Source organism: Gossypium raimondii, chromosome 11 (assembly GCF_025698545.1).
Source record: "Gossypium raimondii isolate GPD5lz chromosome 11, ASM2569854v1, whole genome shotgun sequence".
NCBI classification, from domain to species: Eukaryota; Viridiplantae; Streptophyta; class Magnoliopsida; order Malvales; family Malvaceae; genus Gossypium; species Gossypium raimondii.
In genome coordinates this window covers 49,094,649-49,122,194 of record NC_068575.1, presented here as the reverse complement: position 1 = coordinate 49,122,194, position 27,546 = coordinate 49,094,649, and the positions used below count along the sequence as shown (strand labels likewise).

Sequence of the window (27,546 nt, the reverse complement as noted above, 5' to 3'; positions counted from 1 at the left end):
GAGCTCAACTATAAACAGAGAGCCTCCCCATCAGTTGTACTGACTCCATTCATTGTTTCATTATTCTTTGTGAATGAGAGAATTGAGAGCATTTACTCAAACACTTTGCGAGCGCTCTTTCTGTTGTTCTTTTGTTTAGCTTCTTTTGGCATAAATCGCTTCCGCTCTTCAATTTGGTGCCCTGGAGGAGTTCTTAAGGAATCGTCACTTGAGTTAAGGCTGACTTAGGCGAGTTTGGACGAATGGATCGCAAGAGAAAACTCTAGCCCCGTGACAGTAGCAGTAAATTAATCTCAATTGATAATTTTTAGCCACTCATATGATTTATTTTTGAAAAACAGAAGGAATTGTTTTTGTTTACTTTGAAGATTTCTTTATTTTTTATAAGAATTTTTACTTAATTGTTTAATTTAATTTATATTTAATTATTGTGTATATATTAAATAAACTTTTTATATTATTACACATATAAATGTATAATTTAAGTTGAAAGAAATGATGATGAATAAAGATTAAAATATGTTATTATCAAATAATAGAAAGTTGAGGGTTTAGAAAATTGTCTCTACAACTAACAAACAAATATAAAATGACATGATTTGTGCTTTCAAATGTTAGTTGATTGAGTGAAAGACACTTTCATGCCTGTAATTAATTTACTTAGAAATGAATCAAAATTTATTTAAATTAATAAATGACATGTCTAAACAATAAACCTACTACAACCAAATTGATTCTTAACCTCATCCACGGTAAAAGAATTTAACAATGTTTGTTGTAATTAAGTACTAAACATATTTTGAAATTTTAATTTTATAAATGAGTTGTAGCAAAACAGGCAAAAGAAGAAATGGAGATGGAAGTTGATGATAGGAGGGACCAAGAAACACGATTGAAAAGGATGGGGTCCCACTTTTTGCTTTATTTTCCCTTTCTGCCTTTTTATTTATATTTTCTTTTCTCTCTCTTTGCACTTTTAGCTTACTCATCATCTTCTTTTTCCATATACACCCACCAATTTCTATCTCCTACCTCCATAACCCCAAAACAGAGTAATGAATAATTAAATAAAACAGAGCAAAAGCCTGAAAATAGAGCTCAAAACAGGGGAAAAACACAGAGCAAAAGCAGCAAAAAAACAGAGAGAAATTCTGGAAGGCTCCTTGCTTTGGGGTTTCTCGTTGTAATTTCCTTCTTCTTTTTTTGTATATATATAACTCCTATTTCGATATTAGAGCTAGTAACCGATCTTGTCATCTTTTTTTCCCCCTCAAGGTAAATTTCTTATTTCTCTTTAGATTAAAGCGTTTAATTTGATTTTCATTTCTGGGTCTTTCTCTTTTCCTTCACTTAATTTTGATTTCATTTATGGGTTTTAGATTCACTTTTTTTTTTATTTGTTACTACATATTGGTTTATTGGCTTGTTGATTGATCTCCTTTTTTTTTTTTTTTGCTTAATTTGTTTGTTTGTTTGTGTAGTTTTTGCTTTGATTATGGAGTTCAGTCTTTAGATTGAAGTTCTAATTCTTTAATTTTACATGTTCTGGAATGGAGTTAGTCTTGCTTGTAGTGCTTTTCATGGGATGCTTACTCCCTTGCCTTTTTCCTTTTTATTAAAATTAAAAAATAGTTTCACTTTTTTTTTTTTACTTATTTTATTTTGACTGTTTGACTCGTCATGGATGACTAAAATTTAACGAGGAATTTTCTCTCTTCTACTCAATTCTGTTTTGAGTGTGTGTATATGTGTATTTCGCTTTTGCGTATTCTCTTATTGTATAGATTATTGTTTTCTGTTTGTTTCTAGATGCTTAGAACTGTTAACTTTTTGGCTGTCTTTATTGAGAAAATTAGCGACTTTTACTCTTAAACAGTGCTGATCATGTGAACTCTTGGATGATTAAAGTGACTTCTAGAATTTGAACCCTTCGCTATATCTCTATTGTGTGATCAAATTTTAAGTAATTAAGCTACCCCATATAGTCAGTAGATGTTGATTAAGCTTGCTGTTACATCAAACATGAACTGAAATCTCTTCTAACAACAATCTTTTACTCTTCTCTATATGACAGCTATTGAAGGGCACGAAGAAATAGCAGAGTCCGGGATCATCTGAGAAGCTACTTGCCCCACTTGATGTATAGTTTGCTTAGAAGCCTGTAAATTTTGGAGAAAAGTTCTAGTGTTTGGTTAGGACTAGTGTGATTGGGAAGATGGGTTACATTTGTGATTTCTGTGGTGATCAACCTTCGCTGGTATATTGCCGGTCTGATGCTGCTTGTTTATGTTTGTCATGTGATCGAAATGTCCATTCTGCTAATGCTCTGTCAAAACGCCATTCGAGAACATTGTTATGTGAAAGATGCAATTCACAGCCTGCTTTTGTTAGATGTGCTGAAGAAAAGGTTTCCCTCTGTCAAAACTGTGATTGGATGGGTCATGATGCCTCTACCTCGAATTCAACACATAAGAGGCAAACAATTAATAGTTATTCTGGTTGCCCATCATCTGGGGAACTTTCTTCCATATGGTCATTTTTTTCACAATCAGATTCTGCAGGCGAATCTGCTTGTGAGCAGGAATTAGGTTTGATGAGCATCTCTGAGAACATAGAGAGTACTTCCTGGGACCCTACAGTAAACACCATTAGCCACAACAGTGCTGGTGTTGCTGAGGTTAATGGTGACTGCAATGTGGATAAGGGAAGTGGCTGGACCAGAACTTCGATTCCTGAACACAGACCTGCACCACAGCTTCTGGATCAGCCAGCCGGATCAACAGATACATCACTGCCCAAGGTAAATGATGAATTCTGAATATTTGTCTTTGACAAACTTAGATGCACTATCCTTGAGGTACTTTCAGGCCCTTGATATCTGAGTCTCTTGGGGCAATATGAAAGAACTATGATAAGCTTTTCGAGAACGGGTCCAAATTTGCAAATGCATTCTGCAGTCCGTGCTTAGTGCTGAAAGCATATTTACAGCGAGTATTCTGTGATAGCTGCTCTTTCTGACCAGAAAACTAGCTTAAGCAAAAACTTCTTGTTCCAATTAGTTTCTTCTGTGGAAGAACTGTATGCCAATTTCAATTCCTTTCTTTTCTTGATTTCATTTTATGATGGAAATTGAAGGTCCATCCAGTTGAACTTGATTGAATTTTCATTTAAATGTAAAAGATGTTGATCTTTCAGTAAACCTACAGTATAACTTGAACTTGTATTCAGTTTTTATTTTTATTTCTTGGCCCAAAAGCAACTCAAGTTTTACAGTAATATTACAGATAACTATTCAGTGAGGCCTTCACAGTGGAATTACTATATCACTAACCTGGTCCTCAGTTATATTTGTGATCTTATGCCTTTTCTTCCATGGGTTCATAATTGGAATCTAGATCTCTCTGATTTCACCCATATGAATTTCTTTCTGCTTCTAGTCTCATGCCATCATCTACATTGTTGAAGTGTTACATTTATTTTAATTGAGAGGGAAAAGGACAGTGTGAAAGTGATGTACACAAGAAACAGGGAAAGTTGGTTGATGTTTTTGTTGGAAGTTATCAAAATTTTGTTCTGATCATAAGAAGAGTGATTATTTGTAATTTTGTAGAATTTTAGTATCAGATGGTTCAAGTTCATTTTTGACATAGTAGAGATAATATGTTCCCTTTTGGGAACCTTTGCTAATTTTGTACTTAATTTGCAGTTTTGTCCTCAAACAAAGTATCCTGGACTTTCTGAAGATGACCTGTATGATGACTTCAACATAGATGAAGTTGATTTGAACCTTGAAAACTATGAAGAACTCTTTGGGGTAACTCTTAATCATTCAGAAGAACTTTTAGAGAACGGTGGGATTGATAGTTTATTTGGGACAAAAGACATGTCTGCTGCTGATTCCACCTGTCAGGGTGCAGTGGCTGCTGAGGTTATCTCAATTTCTTTTGTTCTTGCTTTGTGGTGAATTTTTTAGATGTTATGAATTTTTTTTTCATGGTGTTCTTGATTAGAACTTGTGATATATATTGCATATTTGAGCTATTTTCTTTTCTTAACGTGTAAAATGGAAGCATTCCTTGTCAGATTAAAATAGAGAAAAAAATTTCACGATCATGAGAAGCTTTAATTTGATGAACACAATTTCTACTAGATTTTCCATTCTCTTCCTCGAAGGAAATTATTCATTTTGGTGGGGGGATCAATAGCATCAATAACCTTAATTTTCAGACATGAGTAATGTATCCAAATGAAGTTTATTGTCCTTCCATTTGCTGTGTTTTCATTTTGAATAATGATGAAATTTCAGTAGTATCTGGAGAAAAACAATAGCCTTGATTCTCAGACATAACCAATGTAAAAAAGGAAGTTTATTTCTCCTTCCAGTTTCAGGAAAATGCTCCTCTTTTGGATGTGTCGATTATACAGCCCATTATTGGTGCTGAGATTGAGGATTCCTCAAGCTTGCAAGTACTTGATCTTTCAGTGCCTTCTTGGTTATTATTAGATCGGCTTTCTTGTAAAATATGTATGTTTTAACAATCTGCTTATGAACATTGGCACTTCAATCTGCTTGGATATTACATGTTTGTTTCATCTTCATTAGGGAGTCATATTGTACAAAATCATTCATAGTGCACTAAGAATTTCAAGTTGTACTTGGAAAATGTTCTTACAATATTCTTGTCCAGGGCTCATCCATTGGACTGGTCAATGCAATCCAGCCAGCATGCAGCAATGCGGCATCAGCTGATTCTGTGATGAGCAATAAAACTGATTCAATTCTGTATTTTACGACAAAGCATGCACATTCAAGCCTCTCGTTTTCTGGCCTTACTGGAGAGAGTAGCGCTGGTGATTATCAAGATTGTGGGGCTTCATCAATGCTCCTCATGGGAGAGCCTCCCTGGTGTCCTCCATGTACTGAGAGCTCCATCCCATCAGCAACTCGAAGCGATGCTGTCATGCGTTACAAGGAAAAGAAGAAGACACGGAAGTAAGTATACGCTGATAACCCATATAAAATGTACATATGTTCTAGTTATATTTAGATATAATTATTAGGTTGTTGCATTTGTTGTTTTAGTGCTTCTTGCTTTAAAAATTTCTGGATTTTGAGATGTTCTTCCTTTCAGTTCCTCTCCTGCGTCTGAATTTTTAGTTCTATGGATTGATTTACCACATGGGTTACTAAGTATACTATCATGGCTTGAGTCCATGTTCTCTCTTGCACTTCCTAGTTTTTCTTCTTATGGACTTTCTCTATTGGCCTTTAAGTTTCAGTTTAGGCATGCAGCAATGGATTCACATGTCTCCAAGTAAAATATATCAAACCTATAACATTTTAACATTTGTATTTTTTCTTGTATCTGAGTATCATCATCTATAAGTTGTGTGTTTTCGTTGCTATTCTTGTCATTGAAGGAGCTTGCTTGATTGCGGTGCTCGCTAGCAAGGAAAGGTGGGTTGGCTACATCCATGTATATTTATCTCTGGGAAATGAGATATATATTCTCTTTACTGTCAGTCTCAACATTTTATTTTACCACTAGTCTTTGATTATAAAAAAACCATTCTACCTGTTGGAGGAATTTTATATGTTTATTAGTTTCATCCTTGTGGCATATGATAGGTTTGAAAAGCGAGTGAGATATGCCTCTCGCAAAGCAAGGGCTGATGTGAGAAAGCGAGTGAAGGGACGCTTTGTCAAAGCCGGTGATGCCTATGATTATGATCCGTTGAACCAAACTAGAAGCTGCTGAGAGTACAAATTTTTTTAACCGTGCTTACAAAAAGGAAAGAAACACATGAATGTTAGTTTGAAGAATTTATTATTCTTTGTCTAATAATGGAGAAATTGATGCTTGTACTTTTTTCTTTTCTGAACTAGTTAAATGACAGGGTATATGTATATATGGTTGTATCTCAGGGCCCCAGGTTTTATCAGGTGATGTTGGATACAGAACTGCCTTGAATGAATTTCCAAGGCTCCGGTAATGGAAAGATTCTTGTATCAGGACATCATTCGCCGAGATCTGCCTTTGCCACCACCCAAGCCACTGCTTTCAACCTCATCAGTTCGTCAACCCATCCGTATTCATTCTTGGTGTTAGCGCTTCTATAAAAGCTGCTGCTGTCACCGCCACCACTGCGCCTTGGAATGTCTCAGTTATAGGCAAGAAAGCATGCAGCTGTAGTTTTGCGCCTTTTTTTTCCTTCACTTCTGATGGACATGTATGTATAGCATAGGTATTCTATTTCTAAGTTCAGTTTAGTATTTTAATTGTTTGCCAAAAGTAAATAATTGTGCCTGCTGGGTCAGACAAGGGATATACACTTGTAGTTCTCTTTTGTGGTTGGATTTGTACAGCACTGGATTTGATCACTTTGCACTTTGGATGGACATTGTGTGTAAACTTTTATACAAATTACAAAAAAAAAAAAAAAAAACATTTTCTATTCTTTTTTGTATCTACCCCCCTTTACCATGAAACAAAGGCAATGCTTCCGAGAATCTGGTATATCATACAATGCCAAGCAATAGAGCCTTAGGAATAATGGCGAATACCACTTTTATCCCTGTTGATGAATTGTAAGAGACATATTACCCTCAGGAGTGATTCTTATAAGAGGGCATGGACATAACATCGATATGTATAAAAAATTCGTTAATTATTTTCAACAACTACAACAAAATACATATTGGAAATCTGGTTTGATTACAATAACTACCGGGATGAACACATCATCATCAGCTATAAAAGAACCAATAAATCCATAGGCTCACTATGCTCCAATATTTTCCTTCCATGCATCAACAATGGAGCAGTGAACGATCAGAGTGCAAATTAAGGCAGTATGGAGAACAATCATTCCTCTTGGTTTAATTCATTTATAAATAATAAATAGACCACTACACAAAATTGGGAAGAAGTAAAGAAAAAGGAAAAAAAAATTCAGGTTCAGCTGTTATACCATGGCCCGCAAGAACACTACTACTTAATCTCCTTAACCTCAAAGGACATCAATCATCATCTGAACCACTATCTTCAGACATCATTCCAACATCATCAACTATTGCCGAGTCCTGTAAACAATTGGCAGAAAAAGAACTTGTTACCTAAAATGAAGAGGTAAACGCATGCAGTCACTTCCCGCACTCAAAATTCACGAGTAAATCTAATGATGGTGTCTACTAGAGAAAGAGAGGGGCATGACTTGTGTAACAATCAAAAGAATTAGCATTCTTACCGCCATTTTATCCCAGTCCTTCAATTTAGGATTTGTTAGCATGTAATTATCACGCAATGGGGCCCAAGCAGGTCCTTCATCATTCCTAGAATCAGATGTATTACCCTGCATGTCATAAAGCTGCGTAAGCAATTACAGAAAAGTATCTACAGAATCCATATAACAAATAAAGAGGCAATTAATGTGACGTTCCCAGCAAATTATGAGCCAAATTAGATAATTCTTTTGTAGCTTAACATTGACAAGATGATACACACATACTAAAGTTTTGTAGATAGACCACAAAAACATCCAACAGTACTAAGGAAAAAAGGATATCCGGAGAGATATAGCACAAATGCAAGGAATTTGTAAAATACTTAAGAAAATAACCAACCTTACTGGAAGAATCACGTGCGGGCAATGATGTCTTGCCTAGCTCTGAAAAGAAGGCTTCTTTCCTTCGCTTCCTTATCACTGGCAGGAAGCATGAACCACAAAGTCAGAAAACTGGAACTTTAAAAGTAACACACTTTTAAGGGTTATCCAGGGGCAAGCAAAGTTTTCCATAATCTTTTAAAAGTAGCATATGTTAAGTACCATGAAAATTGACATCCGTGCATAAAGAACCTAAATAATACTCAGCTCTAAATCTAGGGTATCAAGGCATAAATATTTTATTAAATCCATTTAATTTTTTCATTTGTACACCATGATAGAACTTAAAACAGCAAACATAGTTTCTATAAGCACCAATAATTAAGAACCATTCCATTAGATTTAGAACTAGCTGCAGATACAGGAGAAAGATGAAGTTTACTTCAATAAATAAGAACCATTTCAAATCTAAGCTTTTGAAAGAATAAAGTATCTACCATCTGATCAGATAAAAGTGACAACAGTTTGTACGTATATGCATATAATATATATACAAAAGGCTCGCTGTTCTAGGTGAGAACCACTGAGTGACAAATGTACGAGAAGATTGCCTGGTGATAAATGATAATAGTATATCATGTCTTTTCTCACTGATCTAGCCATAGACATAACTTGAAAGAAATTAAGCAAGAAGCCAAGAACAAGCATTCCAAGTTATTTAAATGCCAAATGCCCATAAGAAGGCCTAATATTCAGAACAAGATTTACATGGCAGCCGGGTATTGCACATTTCCCAAAATTCAATAAATTTGCTTTTAGATGTTCAATATAAAATTATAGTTGTAGTGATATAAATATACCTTTTGCATCTTTAGACCTCGAAGGGTCCAATCCTTTCTGAGCCTTTTGTGCTTTATTCACCTACATGATATATGAAACAACAAAAGATTACGCAGAGACTGGATAGTAATAACTATCAATCAGACTAACAGACAAAATAAGATACTTCAACAAAGAAATTTTAGCTTCCATAAAACAACTTACAGCATTGAATAACTTCACCACTGAAATTTCCAGCAACACATAAAAAAACAAAATTAGTATGAGAAGAAATAAGCAATGAACTAAGTTATATGTATAACATTAGAAGAAAATACGGTCTAAAAATACAATACCTCCTTTTGTAGCAATACCGATTAGAAACTTTTCCTGTGAATCCAAGTAATTTGCAGGCTTCACATGCCCTTTCTCTGCAACCTGTAACATTAAAATCACATAGCCTAAAAAAAAGCATAACACAAGCAGTCATTGTAAAATATTTAGCAAATTCCAAGGCAAATACCAAATGTTTTTCTTTCTTAGCTTCTCCTTTGACTTTCCTTTCAGCTTCTTCTTCAGCTAACTTCTTTGCAACAAGTTGCTTATGCCCTGATAATACAGGACCCTGTAACAATTTTTAAAAAGAATTATTGGGAAAATAAAATAAAATTTTCTATCTGAAATGAAAAAGACCCAAGTTCAGAAACTAGCATTGCCAATGAATCATCAGCCACATGCCTCTTTATAATGTTCTTAAATGCCAACCTGAATGCTCTGACACCTTCCGTAAACCTCATAATCCCAGGTTGAATTTCACCTCCTTCTTGTTCTTCTCCTTCTGAATCATCACTTCCTTCAAAAGAAATATCTCCGCCGCGCCCTCTCCGGGTATCATGAAGAACTGCCTCCTCCGCTGTGTCTTCCTTTTCCTCCTCCTCCTCGTCATCAGAATTGTAGTCACGGGCACGTTTCTCAAACAGGTTTCTCATTTTTTTACTTACTCTAAACTTTTTTCCTTTACCCTCCAACATCTTGAGCTTCTTATTTTTGGCTTTGGTACCTTTCTTTTTACCCAGATTTCTTTTCCTTTTTCCGGCTGTAAAACTGCCTTCCTCCATTGTCATTATCAGCTTCTTTCTTTCTTTGAACAGGAAAAAAAAAAAACAAGGATGACAAGAAAGAGAAGATTACAAAAACCCTTTTTAAACCCTAATTATACCGAGAAAACTCAGAAGCAGAACAGTCTTTTATTTTCTAAATGAATTTTCCTTCTCGCTTTATTATTACCGTTATTAGTATTTTATTAAAAATGAATGAATTAATTTTGTATATTAAATTAAGATATAAATTGATTTTTATAAAAATAAAATTTTTGGTTGTTTGAAATAGTCTTTTCACGTAAAATAAATTTCATCCATTTTACATTGTTTTTGTTAAAAATTTCATTTTACTTGAATTAATTTTAACGTATCAACATGAAGTATATGTCTAATTACTCCAACAGCCTCATTAGCATTTAACAATAAAATATATAACATTTTTAACAATAATGATCAATTTATCTTTTGATCTAATATATTTTTTTTGCCAAAAACTTTTAAGTTATTTGTTTCGCCCTTTTATTTTATTTGCGCTCTACATTTCTTTTTGGACATTTTACCAAAAAAATCCATTTTTTTAAAAAATTATCGAAATAGGCCCATTATTTAATTATTTACCGGAACAGTCTATTTTTCGGCAAATCGCGTCCACGTCATCGCGACGTCAGGGGACGCGCTAGGAAATCGCATCCACTTGGTAGCGAGTTCTTGCCACATCGACAACTTCATATTTGAAATCTACTGCTTTCAACACGTAGCGTGAAACGAGTGCTCAACGGTCAAAAATTTGACCGTTGCCCCCCAACGGTAAAAAAAAAACTATTGATACCCCTACCCCTTTTTTTTTTCCACAAACTAATCCTCTCTCAAATTTCCTCTCAATTTTCTTCAAAAATTCTCTTAAGTTCCTCTTAAGTTTCTTTTAACCCCCTTTTTTTAAAATAATTTTAAATTTTTTAAATTTTTTTTTTAACCGTAAAAATTTGTACGATTTCAGCAATGGCCGGAGAATTGACTCGTCTTGATAAACATCACATATCGGTGGAACAAATGAAAATGGTAAGTATTAAATTTAAATTTTAAATATTATTTAAGAATTTTTTATTTATGCATTTTTAGATGATTATTAATTTTTTATTTGTTATAAAAGTCTGTAGATCAGGTATTGGAATGCAATTTCCGGAATATGCATGCTCCTCCATCACCGTTGGTAGAGAACTACCCGCGGGAAGCGGATTTTTGGCACGTGGCGACGGTAGGCTGGGGATGCAATGTGGACCCAAAACTAATCAGTGCGTTGATCGAGAGGTGGAGACCTGAGACGCACACATTCCATCTTCCATGTGGAGAGTGCACTATCACTCTAGAAGATGCCAGTTTGTAATTGGGATTGCCGGTGGACGGGAGCCCGATCCACCGAACTGCCTAATCTAGCGATTGGGGCGGTGTGCTCTGAGCTTTTGGCGCTATTAGGAGAAAATGGAGGAGGTAAGATCGAGATGGGTGGATTCGTGACACATTCCCGATCTGGATGAAGATTCAACAGAAATTGAAAGAATCTGATATGCTCGGGCATACATTCTTCAATTAATTGGAGGTTATCTGATGCCCGACACGTCACGGAGCCGCGTACATCTAAGATGGCTGCTGAAACTCGTTGATTTTAGAGCAACCGGTGAATTGAGTTGGGGTCTACCATCTTGGCAATGTTATATCGGGAGATGTCTTGAGGCGCACCGAGGAGAGTAAAATCGAGGTTACTGTCACTCTCTGCGATCGTGGCACGGTTTCGCTTTCCATTTCTACGTCCTCGAGTAGACCACTCATATACATTCCCACTCATAATGTGGTAAATTTTATATTAGATTTTACAATTATTATGTAGATTTTTAAAAATAAAAGTATGCTAAAAATTTATTTAATTAGGTGGAACCATCCGACAAGTCATGCTCAATTACCGTCCTCTCTTGAAGATATACGGCTTCTATTGGACCAACGGTCGGAAGCACAAGTAAGTTTTAAATAAAATAGATATTTCCATACATTCGCTAGTCGATTGATATTTAGTATTTAGTATTTAGTATTATGTATATAACTAATATTTCTATCATGTTCATATAGTTTCAATGGACACCATACGAGGATCCGGCAATTCGGGCAATAATCCCAGAAGAGTTCTGAAAAAATCCACAAGTTTGGCACGTGAAACTCGTGTTGATCAACTACGCAACCGTGGAGCCGCACCAGACAGACAGAGTGCTACGACAGTTTGGATGTAGACAACCGATTCCCGTGGATCCTGAGGTATTTGATGATCAACACAAAGTCGACCTTCGACAATTGAATACGGATTGGATGAGATACTAGTCCGAGTACATGGAAATGTGGGAAGATCGATATAAATATATACCTACTCGGGAACCAATCATCGTTTCGGAGTTAGCGTGGTTCCAGAATACATGCCATGATTTAGGATCAATGGCAAGCCGTATTTACTGACGCCAGAGGAGAGGCAGCGGCAAATACGTGTCGAAAGGGAAAGGCGCGGGCCTCTAAATCCAAGACGACAAGACGACGAAGGTAGCCCCTCAACGAGGCCTAGACATTCACCTGGCTCATCATCAGCGGCCATTCAATCACCAGGCCCAACGAGAGCACCGACACAGTCACCCGACGTAGCAGTTCAACCGATAATACCCACGCACCCGTATTTTCAGATGATGCCAGGTGCGTTTCCTAGCCCTTATATGTATCCTAACCCTTATATGTACCCTTTTTCGAGTCCTATGGCAGGTTGGAGCCAAATGCCCGGTTCAGCTCCATTTCCTGTTATGCCGAGTGGACCGCCGATGTATAGGCCAGCTGCGCACGAGGGATCGCAAGAGGGGCTGTCGGGGAACTCTCCTTTTTACCAATCCCCACCAACGTATGAGTTTCAAACACTGTCGCCGTTCGTGATGCAAACACCTCCACATATACTATTCTTTGAATGTGGATCATCGTCCCAAGTCCGACAACCAGATGTCGTACCGGAAGAACCAGAATCCCCGCCGGAGGAACAACAACCCCGCCGGAAGCTAGAGAAATGAGGAATCTAGCACGTAACCGTCGACGGCCGCCATGTGGCACTGAATCCCCCGGGCATAGACATTAATTGCTGTATTTAAATTTATTTGTACAAATATTTTTAATATTTTGATATTATTTGATGTAATAAAATAGAAGTTTATTTGATGTAATAAAATAGGAATTTTTGATATTATTTGAGAATTCTACTAACCATTAATACCCTTAAATTAAAAACCCTAACCTAATTTAATTAAAAAACCTTAAACCCTAAACTTAAAAACCCTAACCCCCTTAACTTAAAAACCCTAACCTAATTTAATTAAAACCATAAACCCTAAACCCTAAACTTAAAAATCCTAACCTAATTTAATTAAAACTCTAAACCCTAAACTTAAAAACCCTAACCTAATTTAATTAAAACCCTAAACCCTAAACTTAAAAACCCAACCTAATTTAATTAAAACCTAAACCCTAAAATTAAAAATCCTAACCTAATTAAATTAAAACCCTAAACCCTAAACTTAAAAATCCTAACCTAATTTAATTAAAAACCTAACCTAATTAACTTAAAACCCTAACCTAATTAAATTAAAACCCTAAACCCTAAACTTAAAAACCTAACCTAATTTAATTAAAATCCTAACCTAATTAAATTAAAACCCTAACCCCTTAACTTAAAAACCCTAGCCTAATTAACTTAAAAACTCTAACCTAATTAAATTAAAACTCTAAACCCTAAACTTAAAAACCCTAATCTAATTAAATTAAAACCTTAAACCCTAAACTTAAAACCCTAACCTAATTTAATTAAAACCTAAACTAAATTAATAATTTTACTTTCACATAATGTTAGATTTAGAAAATGTTTTTCCTGGTACTAACAATTAATAATTTTATATAATTTGATAATTTTACTAATCATTAGTACAATTTATCAATTAATAATTTACATTCACATAATGTTAGATTTGGAAAAATGTTTTGACTGGTACTAACAATTAATAATTTTATATAATTTGATAATTTTTAGTAACCATTAATACAATTTATCAATTAATAATTTCACAAACTTAATTTTTTTACAATTACATTCAACTATTGTGATTAGGGTATGATCGACTTGTATGGCTTGAATTCCTACACCATCTGCATAATTTTGTTTGACTGGCTGTTTCTCGGATATCTATATTGTTACGTATTCTAGTCGAGCAAGCTCGACCCTTTGGTTTGTGACATAATTCTCTATCCGGTAACAGCTTAAAAGGAGCAAGAGACACGGGCGGCCACTTACGTTCATCTGGGACCGGTGGGAAAACGTGTCTCCAGACGTTGTACATGTTTTCTAATTTGTAAACTTCGTCCACATAACTCATCGGATCCAGACGGAGATTCTAACAAACTGCAATAACATGCGCACATGGATAATGAAGTGCATCAAACATCCCACAGTCACAAGTCCTATTTCGCAAGTGTACACGATATTGCCCGCCAACAACACCTTGGTGCGGTCTGTCAAACTCTGTCACGCGAAACCATTAATTGTCTCGATCGTGTGCATGGTGTTTGCCCTCGTCTTGGCCTTGTTAATTTCTTGAACTACCTTACTGTACCATACATGTCCTCCCTGCATCTGGCCTACATAACTTGCTGCTCGCTTTGGAAATAGCGCCGCCAAACGAAAATATGTCTCTCGCACAACCGATGTTATCGGTAGATGGCGCGTTCCTTTAAGAACAAAATTGATACATTCAGCCAGGTTCGACATCATATGGCCATATCGTAGGCCACCGTCGTATGATTATGCTCACTGTTCGAAACGTATGTTACAAAGGTAGTCTGCCCCTTCTCCGTTAATTGAACGTAAAATTGACAACATCTCGTGAAAACGATCTTTATTTATTTCATACCCTGCCAATATAAGATCATAGCGAATAATTTATACCACTTCTACCAATAAAACTAATTCAAATTGACTAACGAAATAACACAGATATAGACTAAATACCCATGTCGGTCACTTGTCGTCGTTCGCTCTTAGATGGATATTGCCTGTAGTAGTTCGAAGCAATGTGTCTTAGGCAATATCTATGGTGTGTGCGCTGCCATAAGCTTCCCTGTCGATCAAATGCAGCTAGTATACCGGTGCCCCGATCTAAAATAACATAGATATCAGGTTGGGGGCACACATGCCTCCTTAACTTAAAGAGAAAGAAATCCCAGTCATCAGACGACTCCCCCGGTGTTATTGCAAATGCAATTGGAAGAATTCTCCCACCGCCATCCTGTGCCACTGCAAGCAATAGCCGATGAGTATACCTACGGAACATAAAGGTACCGTCAATTTGTACCAACGGCTTGCAGTATGGAAATGCGTCTCGGCATTGCTTAAAGGTCCAAAACAGGCGTTTGAACACTTGATATCCACGTAGCAATCGGTCGTTGTAGTATGCATGTTCCATTTCAAGGTCTGTGATGGCACCTGGGACGTATCTCTCTAGCACCTGAAACCACTGCCATATTTCATTATATGAGGCATCCCACCCACTATGCATCTTCTCCAACGCCTTTTGCTTAGCTATCTAAGCCTTGCGGTAAGAGGGCGTGTACCCCATTTGGCTACAATTATTGGCAATTAACACCGACACTGAAGTATTGGGATCTGCTTTTACCGTAGGCAGTATCAAGCTAGCTAACATAGCTGAATCCATCTTAGGATGATCTTGTGAAACACCTATAAACCGAGTACATTAAATAATGCAACATTGCATAATAAAAGTATTATTCAGAAACCGTCAATACTATACTTGTAGCACATGTATGTGGACCTTGGTACTTTTTAATCTCCCACAACCCTGTTATTTTCCTTAACGAGGCGTAGATTTTCCATGAACATGTACCGTCTTGGACCACACACTTCACCTCAAACTTATCAGATTTGGATTTAACGACGTGGTAGTTAACGCTGTTTTTGATGCTATATTGTTTCAAAGCACCAATAAAACTATCGTTGTTGGTAAACTGATTACCAACTTCAAATTCACCTGAATCTACCCCCGAACTTGTACAATCACGCAACCAGTGTGGTAGATCTGGAAACTCTAACGCATTATCTGCGGACAGATCAACATTATGCATGTGGGCTGGAGGTGAGTATACTCTAAATCGTGGATTTTCTTCTTCATCTGAACTCCTTTCAGCATCTTCAGGTTCTGTTGGAATAGGCTCCGGCTCAGAAAATAAGCCAACTTCTGCACCATCCTGCCCGGGCTCTCGAGGTGGATCCACATCGAAGTCATCTTCTAACCCACAATCATCTGTAACGTACGAGGTCCCCTCACCGGTTGACGTCGTAGGGAGTACGTCATCCCTTCTTCTAGGCATTTGATAACGTCCCTAATTGGATGTAGATTGCTACCCACTAGAACTTGATGCCGTTCCCCAGTACGTATTTCCAGCATCAAATGTCGAGCCACCGACGTACATGTCCCATCCACCAACAGAGTGTCTTGCGAGGGATGTGCATTTGACACCGCTACCGAACATGGGTTGTTCCGTATTTTGTAACTTGCTAACCGAGTGTCGGCTAGGGGTCGTGTATACATCTCGAACACCGGTCGCAAGTACATCAGTTGGCGATGTAAATTGTACATATAACTCAATATAAGGTGCTCCACTAGCAAGATGAGTCTGCACCATTGCCTCCAAGCTACGAGCACCTTTTATGTCGAACGAGTCATATGTCACCGGATCAACAGAAGAACAAAATCGATACGTGATAGACAGAACTTTCATTGGCGTCGTTCCGAAAATTTTACGCCTAATTCTTTTACGAAATTCTGTCAAATCTATGTTCTGGTTAAAAACCAGTTGCACCGTATTCTCCGACAAAAAAATAACACCATTCTCGGTGTGGCAAACCTCACCATCGTAGTAAATAACAACACTAATATATTCGCTCATATTTGAAACTCTAACCTTCTTAGCCTCTCTAAATTGTTTCTGTTGTGACTTATGCATTCTGAGAACATTTTCTGCCTAATTTATAGCCTCAGCCCAAACATGTTACTGTAGCAAAAACGCGTCCACGAGGGCGCGATTTTCAAAAATTCTTTTCAAATAGCATCTTGTTAGAAGAGATTTTATACTATTTGCTCAGAAACGTCAAAAAAAATTATTTCTTCCATGACCGACTGTAGCAAAAGCGCGACCACGAGGGCGCGATTTTACAAATTGATCTCAAATAGCATCATGCTAGAAGCGATTTTATACTATTTGCTCAAAAACGTCAAAAAAATTTATTTCTTCCATGACCTACTGTAGCAAATGCGCGTCCACAAGGGTGCGATTTCACAAATTCTTCTCAAATAGCATCCTGCTAGAAGCGATTTTATACTATTTGATCAGAAACGTCAACTCAAAATTATTTCTTCCAAGACCTAAAAACCCTAAAAAGCCTGAACCCTAAGCCCTAAAAGCCGAAAAAACCTAACGTGGGAAAAACAGAAAAATCGCGTCCCCCGAAACGCGCTACGTGGCTCAGGAAATCGCGTCTACATTAGCGCGAGTTGCTGATGTGGTAGCAAATCGCGTCTTAGAGGGCGCGATTTGTTGCCATGTCAGCAACTCGCTGATGTGGACGCGATTTCCTGACGCGTCCCCTGACATCGCGCTAACGTGGACGCGATTTACCGAAAAATAGACCATTCCGGTAAATAATTAAATAATAGGCCCATTTCGGTAATTTTTAAAAAAAGGGTTTTTTTTTGGTAAAATGCCCTTTCTTTTTCGCTTTTCATTTAATTATATTTTTATAGGCAAAATTAAGCATATACGTTAGTTTTAAAAAATATTAAGTTTTTTTTTTAAATTTAGGAACATGGATCGATTTTGAGACAGATGGCAGTTTCTCGGGTGACAATGTAAGGAGAGAGGGTGAAACTTATATTTCCTAAAAAGAATATAAGAAAATGGGTGGATTTTGATCTCTTTCAAGGCAAATACCTAAAAAGAATTTATATTTTTCCATTGATTCTTTCAAGATTCTGAGGTGTAACTTATTTCGGGGATCCCTTCTTTGAATTCTCTTAAAAGTTTTATCTACATTTTCCTTCTCCCTTTAAAACCCACCTCTTCAAATTTATCTCCATTGCTTAAGAACTTTTTGGTTTTCAGATTTTATTCCCATTTTTCATATGGGGTTTCCCTCATTTCCTTCCATTTCTCTTTATTTTTTTAATTAATTTCTTTTGGTGTTGAATTCCAATTGATTTAGGAAGAAAAAAAATTAGAACTTCCCTATATGGGTTTCCCTCATTTGCTTAGGATAGAAAGTCCCAGTTGGGTTCTGCAGCTTTAGACTATTTCTCATCGAGTTAGTTGCCATTTTTTTGCTCATAAAAAATATAAAAATCTAATCTTTTTGCAAAATTTCAAATTCTTTTTCAAAGCTATGCATAAGCTTGGGTTCTATAAATCAACAGAAGTTGTAACAGCCCGATTCTGGGCCTAGTCAGAATAGTGGTTTCGGGACCACAAATCCGACGAGGGAAAATATAGTTATTATTATATTTTTATGGTCTACAATTTCACGGAAAATTTTCGTAAAAATTTCGTTCGAAAATTTCGACGTTTGGGCACTCAATTTAGTCAAAAGGACTAAATTGTAAATAGTGCAAAAGTTGAGTTCTACATCTTAGAGGTGTCTAATTGTTATGAAATTTTAAATTGGAGCTCTTTATGTGGTAATTAGACCATTAGTTAGTTGATGGACAAAATAGACATAAGAAATGGGTGAAATAGATTTTTTTTAAATGGGGCATTTTAGTCATTTGGTTATTAAATAGAATTAAATGGGAAAAAGATGGCAAAATATGCTCATCTTCTTCATGGTGAACGAAATCAGCAAAGGGGAAGCCATATTTAGGGTTTTTAAGCTTTCAAGCTCCATAGTAAGTGATTCCAAGCCCCGTTTTTAATGTTCTTCGTATTTTTGGAATCCCGGTAACTTGGTTTAGCTTATTCTACCATTAATTCGTGTTAGGGTTCATATTTGGTTTAGCTTATTCTACCGTTTTTAATGTTTATTTTGCTGTTTTATGGTGGAATATAAAGCTAGAGATTATGTTAAACAACTTTTGCTAAGCAATTTTAAGCGAAAACGGGTAAATAGACATAATCGGTAAAAATAATTAATATTCAAAAGTATGTGTTGGAGTGGAATTTGATGTTGCCATAGAAGGAAAAATGTTCAGCATGTTATAAAACTTAAGAATAAGTGATGAAGTTTAATTTCGAGCTTGGGGACAAAAGTGTAATTATGCAAAAGTTTGGGGCAAAATTGTAATTTTTCAAAAGTTGGGTGGTGGATTATTTTAATAAATGTGAATATTAAACGAGTTAAATTTGCTATTATAGATCAAGAAAGACGTGAAGAGTATATCAAACGGGGAAAAGAAAAGATAGTGGAGTAAAGTGCAAAATTACGATATTTTGCACCGAGGTAAGTAAACACGTGACTTAATATATTATTTTGATATTATTTGATATATGTTGAGATTTATTTGGAATTAAAATAAATGTTTGGCAATATCCTAAAAATGTTGTTAAATCGGGAAAGGTGATAAAGGGTTGCAATATATGGTTTATGGGTTGAACACTCGGAATAAGCCGGAGTATGTTGTATATAAAAGGGGTTGCTGTGTGCTGATTCCCCGATTCATTGGTGGTGCTATGTGCGTGATCCACCATATCTTTGAAATGTGAAAGGGGGTTGCTATGTGCTGATTCCCCCGAGGGGTTGCTAAGTGCTGATTCCCCGATTTCATTGGTGGTGCTAAGTGCGATATCCACCGTATCTTTGAAATGAAAAGGGGGTTGCTATGTGCTGATTCCCCCGAGGGGTTGCTAAGTGCTGATTTCCCGATTCAGTGGTGGTGCTAAGTGCGGGATCCACCGATAACGGTTAACATTCCGAGTGTTCAACGAAAAAGTGTGGAAGGTGAATATTGCCATATGGTGGAAATATTGAGTTGAATACTAAATCGACCCATGTATGAGATGAGAGAAAATATCAAAAACGCAAAAGGAACGATTTAATTATAAACTGTGTTGAACAACAGCAATTGGGTAACTTTGAAAAATCACCATAAATGGTGGAAAATGAATGGGAAGCTGAATAATATATGAAATTGAAGTTGAATGTATCTATTCTCATGTGAAAGAAATAGAATAAGCAAAAGAGTTGTATTTTTGGAGATATCTGAATTTTACTGAAACAGGGCTGGATTGATTTCGAGATCCCCTGTTCTAACTTTGTAAAATTATCAAAAATTGTACAAAAATAATTATGGCATGAAATTTATATACCTGGAATCCTTATTGAGTCTATTTTTATTAGAAACAAGCGAAACCATTTTTCAAATTTTGTACAGAGAGTTAAGTGAATTTTAGTGAGGAAGGGTCAGAACCGTTGGGCAGTGAAACAGGGGAAGGTTTAATGAATAAACTGTACTAATTGGCTGGGTCAAAAATTCTGAAATTTTTATGGTGAAATGGTATATGAGTCTAGTTTCAGGGAAAATTTACGGAACTCAATTTGGAGCCCTGTAGCTCCAGATAAAAATAAATTAGCGAATATGATGCAGAAAAACAGCTTGCTGGAAATTGCCTAAACAATAAAGTTATTCATGAATAAGTTTATATTTTGGTGTAGTTATGGGAGTAATTACTTATTTATCATGTGTTTACTTACTAAGCTATATTCTTACTCGATTTTATTTTTATCTTGATTATAGTGACTTCCAACAACTCGGAAATTGGAACGAAGTCAGACAATCATCTACACTATCCTTCACATTTGGGGTATTTTACTACTAGTGTTCCGAAATTTTATGGCATGTATAAACGACTTATGTAATGTGGGATCATCATGTAAATATATGTTATGGTTCCCTTTTAAATGTAGCGTTTATTAATACTTAAATTGTATGTGTGTTTATACAAATGAAATTGGTTGGTATATTGGAATGTGTTGTAAATTTGCAGGAGGTTTAAGCAAAAATAAGTAGGAATGCTGTCGAATTTTTTTTTTTAAAATTTAGTAATACCTCATACTCTGTTCCGGTAAGGAATACGGGTAAGGGGTGTTACAGAAGTGGCGATAACAGGGAAGATCATGGGCATCGCCATAATAGTTCTGTTCTTAGTGGTGATAACAATAGAGGATGAAAGGATTGGAAGAAGAAAAGTTGAGGAAGATGACACAAGAGTGGTGCTTGTAAAGGTTGACTTGAAAATTTATAATATTAGTTGGAAATTCATAAATAATTTTATTATTCACAAAAAAATTTCATACAATGCATCAGTTAACAATTTTAATTAGAGTGTGTAAAGTGTGCGAACTTTATTTTTTTAGGTGTCTAAAATGAAAATTTTTAAAAGTTGGATGACTATTTATGTTGTAATCTCTTCAACTCGGCCTAGGTGTTAGACTCGAATTCGGAAGATTACATTAGTCACCAAAATGATTTAGTAAGCTATCGAAGTTTTGAAAATAATCATTTTAAAATATTTGTTATCTTTGGAAGAAAACTTAGTTAATTACCAGTTTATTTACTACTCATGATTCTTCATTATAATTTAGCAGCGAAAAAGTCATCGTAGTTGTGTTATTAATAAAAAACAAAGTTCATGCATAATTAATTAATGTTCATAATTTGAAGTTCTAAGTTCACATTAACTGCCATGCATGCTAAAAGAAAACAAAACTTTAAGTCTTATGCCATAGTTCAAAATAAAATAATATAGTCTCTGAATAATTAAGAGATAATAATAAATCTAAAATATATAATCAACTAAAACAAAACTGAGCCGAGACCCTCTGAGTGTCGTGTTCGCATCCTAACCTAGTGGGTTATTTGTAGATATGTAAATAAAAATGGAGCAAGCTATGAAGCTCAATTACGGAGTTACAAACCCAAATTAAGGAATGCTAAAACAAATACTGGAACATTCACACACAAATTATAATATTGAATTCAATTAAAATCATCAAACTAATCCAAATTCATCCATATTAGAAGTTATTAGTAAAGGAGAGACTAAATCGGACATTCAAACATAATTTAATAGATTCGAGTATGATTAAGGACCAATCTAAAAAATTTTAAAACTTTGGAACTAGGTATTGATACTAAAGTAACAAATACCGATACTTTTATGATAGGTATCAATATTATTATCGGTATCAATATGGTTTTGGCATTCTATCATTTTCAAAACACTGTTCATTTGGTCAAGTATTGATACCTTGGTCCCTAGTATCGGAACTTTTACCTAGATGGCTAAAATCATAAGTTTTATGTACCAATCATGCTCAAAACTATAACCCAAATTCAAGGATGCTTATAAGCATATCATAAGACCTATAAATAACCAATTTCAACATGCTAAATACCACATTCAGTCATTTTCAAACCACAATTCAACAACTTCAAAGTTATGTTACATGCATTTCATACCAAACTTTATATGCACTTAAAGTACCCTTCATCTCTCAATCAACTTAACCATTATGCATCATTATTCACTATGTTAAACTTATCAAACAATAGCTCAATCATTCTCATTCAAACACATTCATTCACATCAATACTAAATACATATCATATGCACATTTCAAAATCAAAGCCTCCATTTATATAACCATCTAAACATACAACCAAAATGCCTTTATTGGCACCAACAAAGCATTAACTCAAGTTATATACAAATCATGCCTTAACCATTGCATACCACAAACTAAATCATATAAATAATATCATTCAAACTTGCCATTATCATTAACCTTCTAAATACCAAAGTTGGCATAAACCATACCACACATATCAAGCTACCAAAGTACCAACATTCAAAATTGACTAAAAATGAATCGCCTATATACATGCCACAAAACCAAGTTTTAAACGATAAAAAGACTACATAATCAATACCGAGATAGTGCGAGCTTCTCGATGATCCTCTTGACACGTTATGCAAGTTGTCACTACAGGGAAAAAGGAAACAAGAGAGTAAGCATTACAAATGCTTAGTAAGTTCATAGGTATTAACACCCAATAACTTACCTCAGGTTATAATTATACACTACATGCTACTTAGCTTGATAAAGTTTACCTATCATGGCAAATCAAATATTAAAAAGGTGAGTTCAACATTTATCATACCATATAACATTTCAATTCACTTAATTCCACATTTCATTATCATTCATAAAACAAATAATCATTTAATCAATTCATCATCTTAATCATATCATACAATCTATTTACCCGTAATACATCCCATTTCAAATTAATGCCAAACATTATTTTTCATTTCATAGTTTGAATTCTCAATCAAATTCATATAAAATCATATAAACTTCATTTCCATTTCATATTAATTCATCTTTATACCAAATACATATATCAATTGTCAATTTAATGTCATTTACTAATTCATTTCATAATACGAATTATGAATCACATTCCATCTCAATTTCCAAATTCATAGATTCATTGAACATAATTAATCAATGTTTCCAATTCATTCCATAAATTTCATATTCCATTACACATTTCACTTTCATTTCACATCATTTACTATTTCAAATATTGGATATTTCATTTTTACCATTTATTTCTCTATTAACATGACTTGGACTTGGACGAATACGCAGATACAACCAACACACCAATTTGGCACTCATTGCATATCGGATAAACCGAAATAATAAATTGCGCCTTACACTGGCCGAAAAAATCGACAAATAAATGTACCCAACATTGGTCGGTATAACCAACAAATGGGGTGCCCAGCACTCCCTGCCACGTAGTTGTATAACCCTGAACTCTTCCTATCTTATGGTATGCCAACCATACCCGACCCTGCCTAAACAATTAATAAGGTAACAATTTTCACATTCGTTTATAACCAATTCTTCATTTCAATATCAAAATAAAATTCATCTAATTCATATTCTCATTTATAATAGTATATTTCATCACCACATAGCACAATTTCACATTTCAAATAATATCTAATATTTATGAATCTATTCAGTTCACTCCATATCACTATCAACCGGTCTAAATCGAATTAGTCTAGCTCATTTCATCACATCATCTCATAATATATTCTATTTCAGTTCAATTTAAAGTAAATTCCATAATTTTTCAATTTGCAATTCATCATATTCAATTTAATCCCTCACTCATCTTTTTGTATGCGAATTTTAAAAATTAAAATTTTAATTAAATATAATTACAATTATAATTATAAATGCATAACCATTTAACAAAAACATATCGTATGAACTTACCTGGTCAAGACAACAAGCAAACAACCCTCTAAGGAATAATCAACAAATTTTGTCATTTCCCCGACCAACTTCAATTTGATCTAATTTTCTATCTATTCAATAATTCAATTTAATTTATCAATTCCAAACATCTTATATCATTCTATTATAAGTATATATCAGTTTGATTTTATTATTTGAATGACCCTAAACTTTTGTATTTTATTCAATTTAGTCCCTAAAACTGAACTTATCACATCTTCCGAATTTGAACTCCAAATTTTAAACCCACTTCAATTATGTCCATATAAAGCCTCCTATTATCAAATTTACAAAAAAATTATATCAATTTGAAGATATTCACAATTTAGTTCTTAAACTCAAAACTAATAAAATTTACTTATGAAGTTAATCCTATTTCATTTCTAAGCTTCAAAATCTACTAGCAACATTCAAAAACTTAAATTAACATAAATAGAAACTTTAAAATCTTTAACAATTTTGAAAACAGAGATGCGAGTTAATTAGATCTAACTGCAACGATCTCAAAAAATATAAAAATTATTAAAAATAGAGTTAAATTTGACTTACATGCAAAGATTTTTGTGTTGGTTGAACCTTGGAAGCTTTAAAAATGGCTCCCCAAGGTATGGTTTTCTAATTTTGGTGGTGGGAACAAAAATGAAAGATGATACACCATTTTATTTTATTTTTAATTACCTTATTTTATTAATTTATCATTTTTAACTAATAAAATTTTAAGTTAAACATTCCGCCAACCGTCCATAATGTTACATTATGGTTTAATTACAACATAAACCCTTTCATGTTTAATAATTAAGCCATTTAGTTAGTATAATTAAATAAGGATTAAGTTTTACATCTTTTATAATTTAGTCCTTTTTTCCTCAATTAACTATCTAATCAATACAATTTTTGAACCAAAATTCAACCCACTCATATAATAGCTCCATAAATATTCAAAAATAATATTTATGAGCTCGGTTTATGAAAATGAGGTCCCGATCCCTAATTTACCAAAACTACTGACTTTCGATATGCACCACTTGAACTTTGTCTAACTGGTCAATTTATAAAATCGATTAAACCACGATTCACTATGATACTATATTTAACTACATCTATGGACTCTCTTGTCAGAAATGTGGTCCCAAAATCGTTGTTTCTAACACTACAGAAAAACGATTTGTTACAACATAGAATAATACACAATAGCAGTATCAGAATATCGATATTTCATACCACTTCAACAATGTATACATATATATGCCATCTCAGAAAATTCACTTTGTATACACATGCTTTATGAATGTCATACAATTTCGGTTTAACAAAAAAGATCATACCCTACCTCTACACACCATAATGAGAGTTCCCTTAAACTCCAACCACCTAGTCGGGTTGTGGTTTAACCACCACTGGTTTTGCAGATAAAATTTGCAACTAGGCTGTGGATACATAGCAAAAATTCGTAGATGAAACCTGCCACTAGGTTGTGGGTGCACAGTAAATTTGTAGATAAATTGCCACTTTTTCCTTCATACATATCGTCCCACCCATGCAATATGCAATATGACAAGCTCAAAATGGATCAATGCGGTAGAATTTAATTATGCTTTTAACAGAACAATATGGTAGCAATCAATATGCTTATAACAATTCAATATAGTGGCAAATAATATGCTTATAATAAATCAACTCGGTAGCGAAAGTCATGCTTATTAAGTGTTCGGTTTGACAGTGTCATAAAGCATACTATACGTACAATCACAAACACTACAACAATAGTCATACGTATCGTTCATAATTCATGGAAATATATAAACATCATATTAATACGGTTAATTAATTCATGGGTTCTAACATAATTCATATTATCAGAGACTTAATTGAATAAAATAAAACACTAAAATCAATTCGAGAACTATTTAGGGGCTAAACTAAACAAAACATAAAAATTTTGGGCCAAAGCTATAAAATCTGAGATACAAATAACATATGGTCGTGTGACCAGAATGTGTGGAATGCCCTGGACCATGTGGAAGGGGTACACGACCGTGTGGCTAGGTTGTGTGGAAATTGCAAAATTATGCTACAAGGGAGACACGACTGTGTGGTAAGCTGTATGGAAGGGTCTAAGCTGTGTGAGAATAAAAAAACTTAGGGTTTCAAGGGGACATGGCTATATGAGGGGTCGTGTGGTCCACACGGGTGGACCACACACTAGTCTGGCTGGTCGTGTGGCCATACTCCAAAGCACGATTTGTCTCGATTCACTTGTAAAAGAACACAAACTTGTCTCCAAGATCTCAAACCTCGTTCCCTGCGTTTAAATCTGGTCCGATGCACCTAAATCGGGTCCTTCAGATGATAATTTTCACATGGGTTAACATTTTATTTCTAAGATTTATCAAGATTCATCAAGGTTAATGAAAAGATTCGATATAAAACCTAAAAAAATCGTTTAGTCACTTGTAAGATTATTGTTAGATAAAAATTCCATGAAGATTCAAATTCAAACACTAGGATCGAGTTATTCTTACGGATTCTTGGTTAAGACTAAGGTTGAAGCTAATGGCAATTATGAATCCAATAGGAAACGGTTCAATCGAGATTTGATTATGTTTCAGGAAGCAAAAATAATTCCGGCAATGGAGAGAAAATATGTTGTAAAGAATAGGATGAAAAAGATAAAGGGGGAAATATAAGGAGCGAAAAGGACCAACTTCTAATAGGATTTGAAAAAAAAGGGAAATTGAAAACCAATTAGGAGATAAATTGCTTAAATACCTAAGGTTTGGAAACCCTAGGTGCGACATGGGTGCTTTTCCCAAATTTTTGGCTGAAAAATAATAAAAGAATAGGATTGGGTAAGGGTGGTTCAAACTTGGGTAAGGGAGGGGGAAACAAGCATGTTTAATGATTTGGGCTGTTGCCTATTCTTATTCAATTTTTCCTCCAATTAATACTTATTTTAGTGTGATTTTTCATCCTAGTTTGCTGATTTTTTTTAATGGGAGTGATAGTTGTCAAGGCCACCAAATATAAATTTCCTACATTCTAACTAAACTAAATAGTAGTATAGAGAAGCAGGGTCAATCCCACAGGGACGTGGATTCCTAATATTGCTTTTTGCAGGACCAGATACCAAAGTCGTGGCAGTTGTCGTGCTCACGACTTGTAACGTGATGTGCTGAAAAATAAAACGAATGGGTTTTAGTTTATTAGGGTTAAAAATATAGAAAACAAATAGAAAAAAAATATTAATTGAATTATAAATACAAAATTAAATAACTGAAACTAAATTAGATAATCAAATGTGCAAATTCTTAACCTTAGACTAAAAATATTACAAACTCGAGTTAATCATTGAAAGTGAAATTTTCCTTCGAAACGATAAGTTGGTTATAGAGATCAATGATACCTTAACAGCTAACTCTTCCTTGTGCAGTTGATTCTAGTACGCCCTACAAACCAACCCTTACCGACTATTTAACCACGTAACATGCGTTCGCAATTTAAGATCTCGGCAGCCTTATGATCTAAAAGAGCCTAACTCGAATTAGTGACCTCAACCGCGTGGATCGTTTAAATCAG

General features: G+C 34.8%; 3 protein-coding genes and 2 long non-coding RNA genes across 8 annotated transcripts; 4 read left to right on the top strand and 1 right to left on the bottom strand.

The window, feature by feature from the left end:
* Window positions 1–965: 965 nt before the first annotated feature.
* LOC105803395 (zinc finger protein CONSTANS-LIKE 9) lies at window positions 966–6,382 on the top strand. Of its 4 annotated transcripts, none has more exons than XM_012635552.2 (6): window positions 966–1,275; window positions 2,075–2,800; window positions 3,707–3,928; window positions 4,689–4,993; window positions 5,422–5,458; window positions 5,630–6,382. In XM_012635552.2, exons 2-5 carry the CDS (start codon window positions 2,216–2,218, stop codon window positions 5,447–5,449), a joined length of 1,140 nt encoding a protein of 379 aa, XP_012491006.1. In that variant the 5' UTR covers window positions 966–1,275; window positions 2,075–2,215; the 3' UTR covers window positions 5,450–5,458; window positions 5,630–6,382. The 4 variants fall into 4 exon arrangements, 3 of the variants coding, with proteins under 3 accessions (XP_012491006.1, XP_052479574.1, XP_012491005.1); XR_001136443.2 differs by lacking the exon at window positions 5,422–5,458 and having other exon boundaries at window positions 969–1,275; window positions 5,630–5,810; window positions 5,927–6,382; XM_052623614.1 differs by lacking the exon at window positions 5,422–5,458 and having other exon boundaries at window positions 969–1,183.
* Window positions 6,383–6,650: 268 nt separating this feature from the next.
* On the bottom strand, window positions 6,651–9,674 carry LOC105803396 (uncharacterized). Its single transcript, XM_012635554.2, has 8 exons — window positions 9,141–9,674; window positions 8,948–9,049; window positions 8,781–8,862; window positions 8,650–8,669; window positions 8,466–8,526; window positions 7,625–7,704; window positions 7,249–7,353; window positions 6,651–7,084 (listed from the first exon to the last, which is right to left on the bottom strand). The coding sequence occupies exons 1-8, from the start codon at window positions 9,546–9,548 to the stop codon at window positions 7,022–7,024; spliced, it is 921 nt and encodes a 306-aa protein (XP_012491008.1). The 5' UTR covers window positions 9,549–9,674; the 3' UTR covers window positions 6,651–7,021.
* On the top strand, window positions 9,224–10,957 carry LOC128034774 (protein MAIN-LIKE 1-like). Its single transcript, XM_052623615.1, has 3 exons — window positions 9,224–9,404; window positions 10,522–10,583; window positions 10,675–10,957. Exons 2-3 carry the CDS (start codon window positions 10,524–10,526, stop codon window positions 10,906–10,908), a joined length of 294 nt encoding a protein of 97 aa, XP_052479575.1. The 5' UTR covers window positions 9,224–9,404; window positions 10,522–10,523; the 3' UTR covers window positions 10,909–10,957.
* Window positions 10,958–11,304: 347 nt separating this feature from the next.
* On the top strand, window positions 11,305–12,719 carry LOC105801495 (uncharacterized). Its single transcript, XR_001135952.2, has 3 exons — window positions 11,305–11,373; window positions 11,451–11,535; window positions 11,646–12,719. It is a non-coding gene; the product is annotated as an uncharacterized LOC105801495 (long non-coding RNA).
* Window positions 12,720–18,486: 5,767 nt separating this feature from the next.
* On the top strand, window positions 18,487–20,574 carry LOC128034534 (uncharacterized). The gene is made up of 3 exons (XR_008190595.1): window positions 18,487–18,541; window positions 19,008–19,092; window positions 20,387–20,574. It is a non-coding gene; the product is annotated as an uncharacterized LOC128034534 (long non-coding RNA).
* The last annotated feature ends 6,972 nt before the right edge of the window (window positions 20,575–27,546 follow it).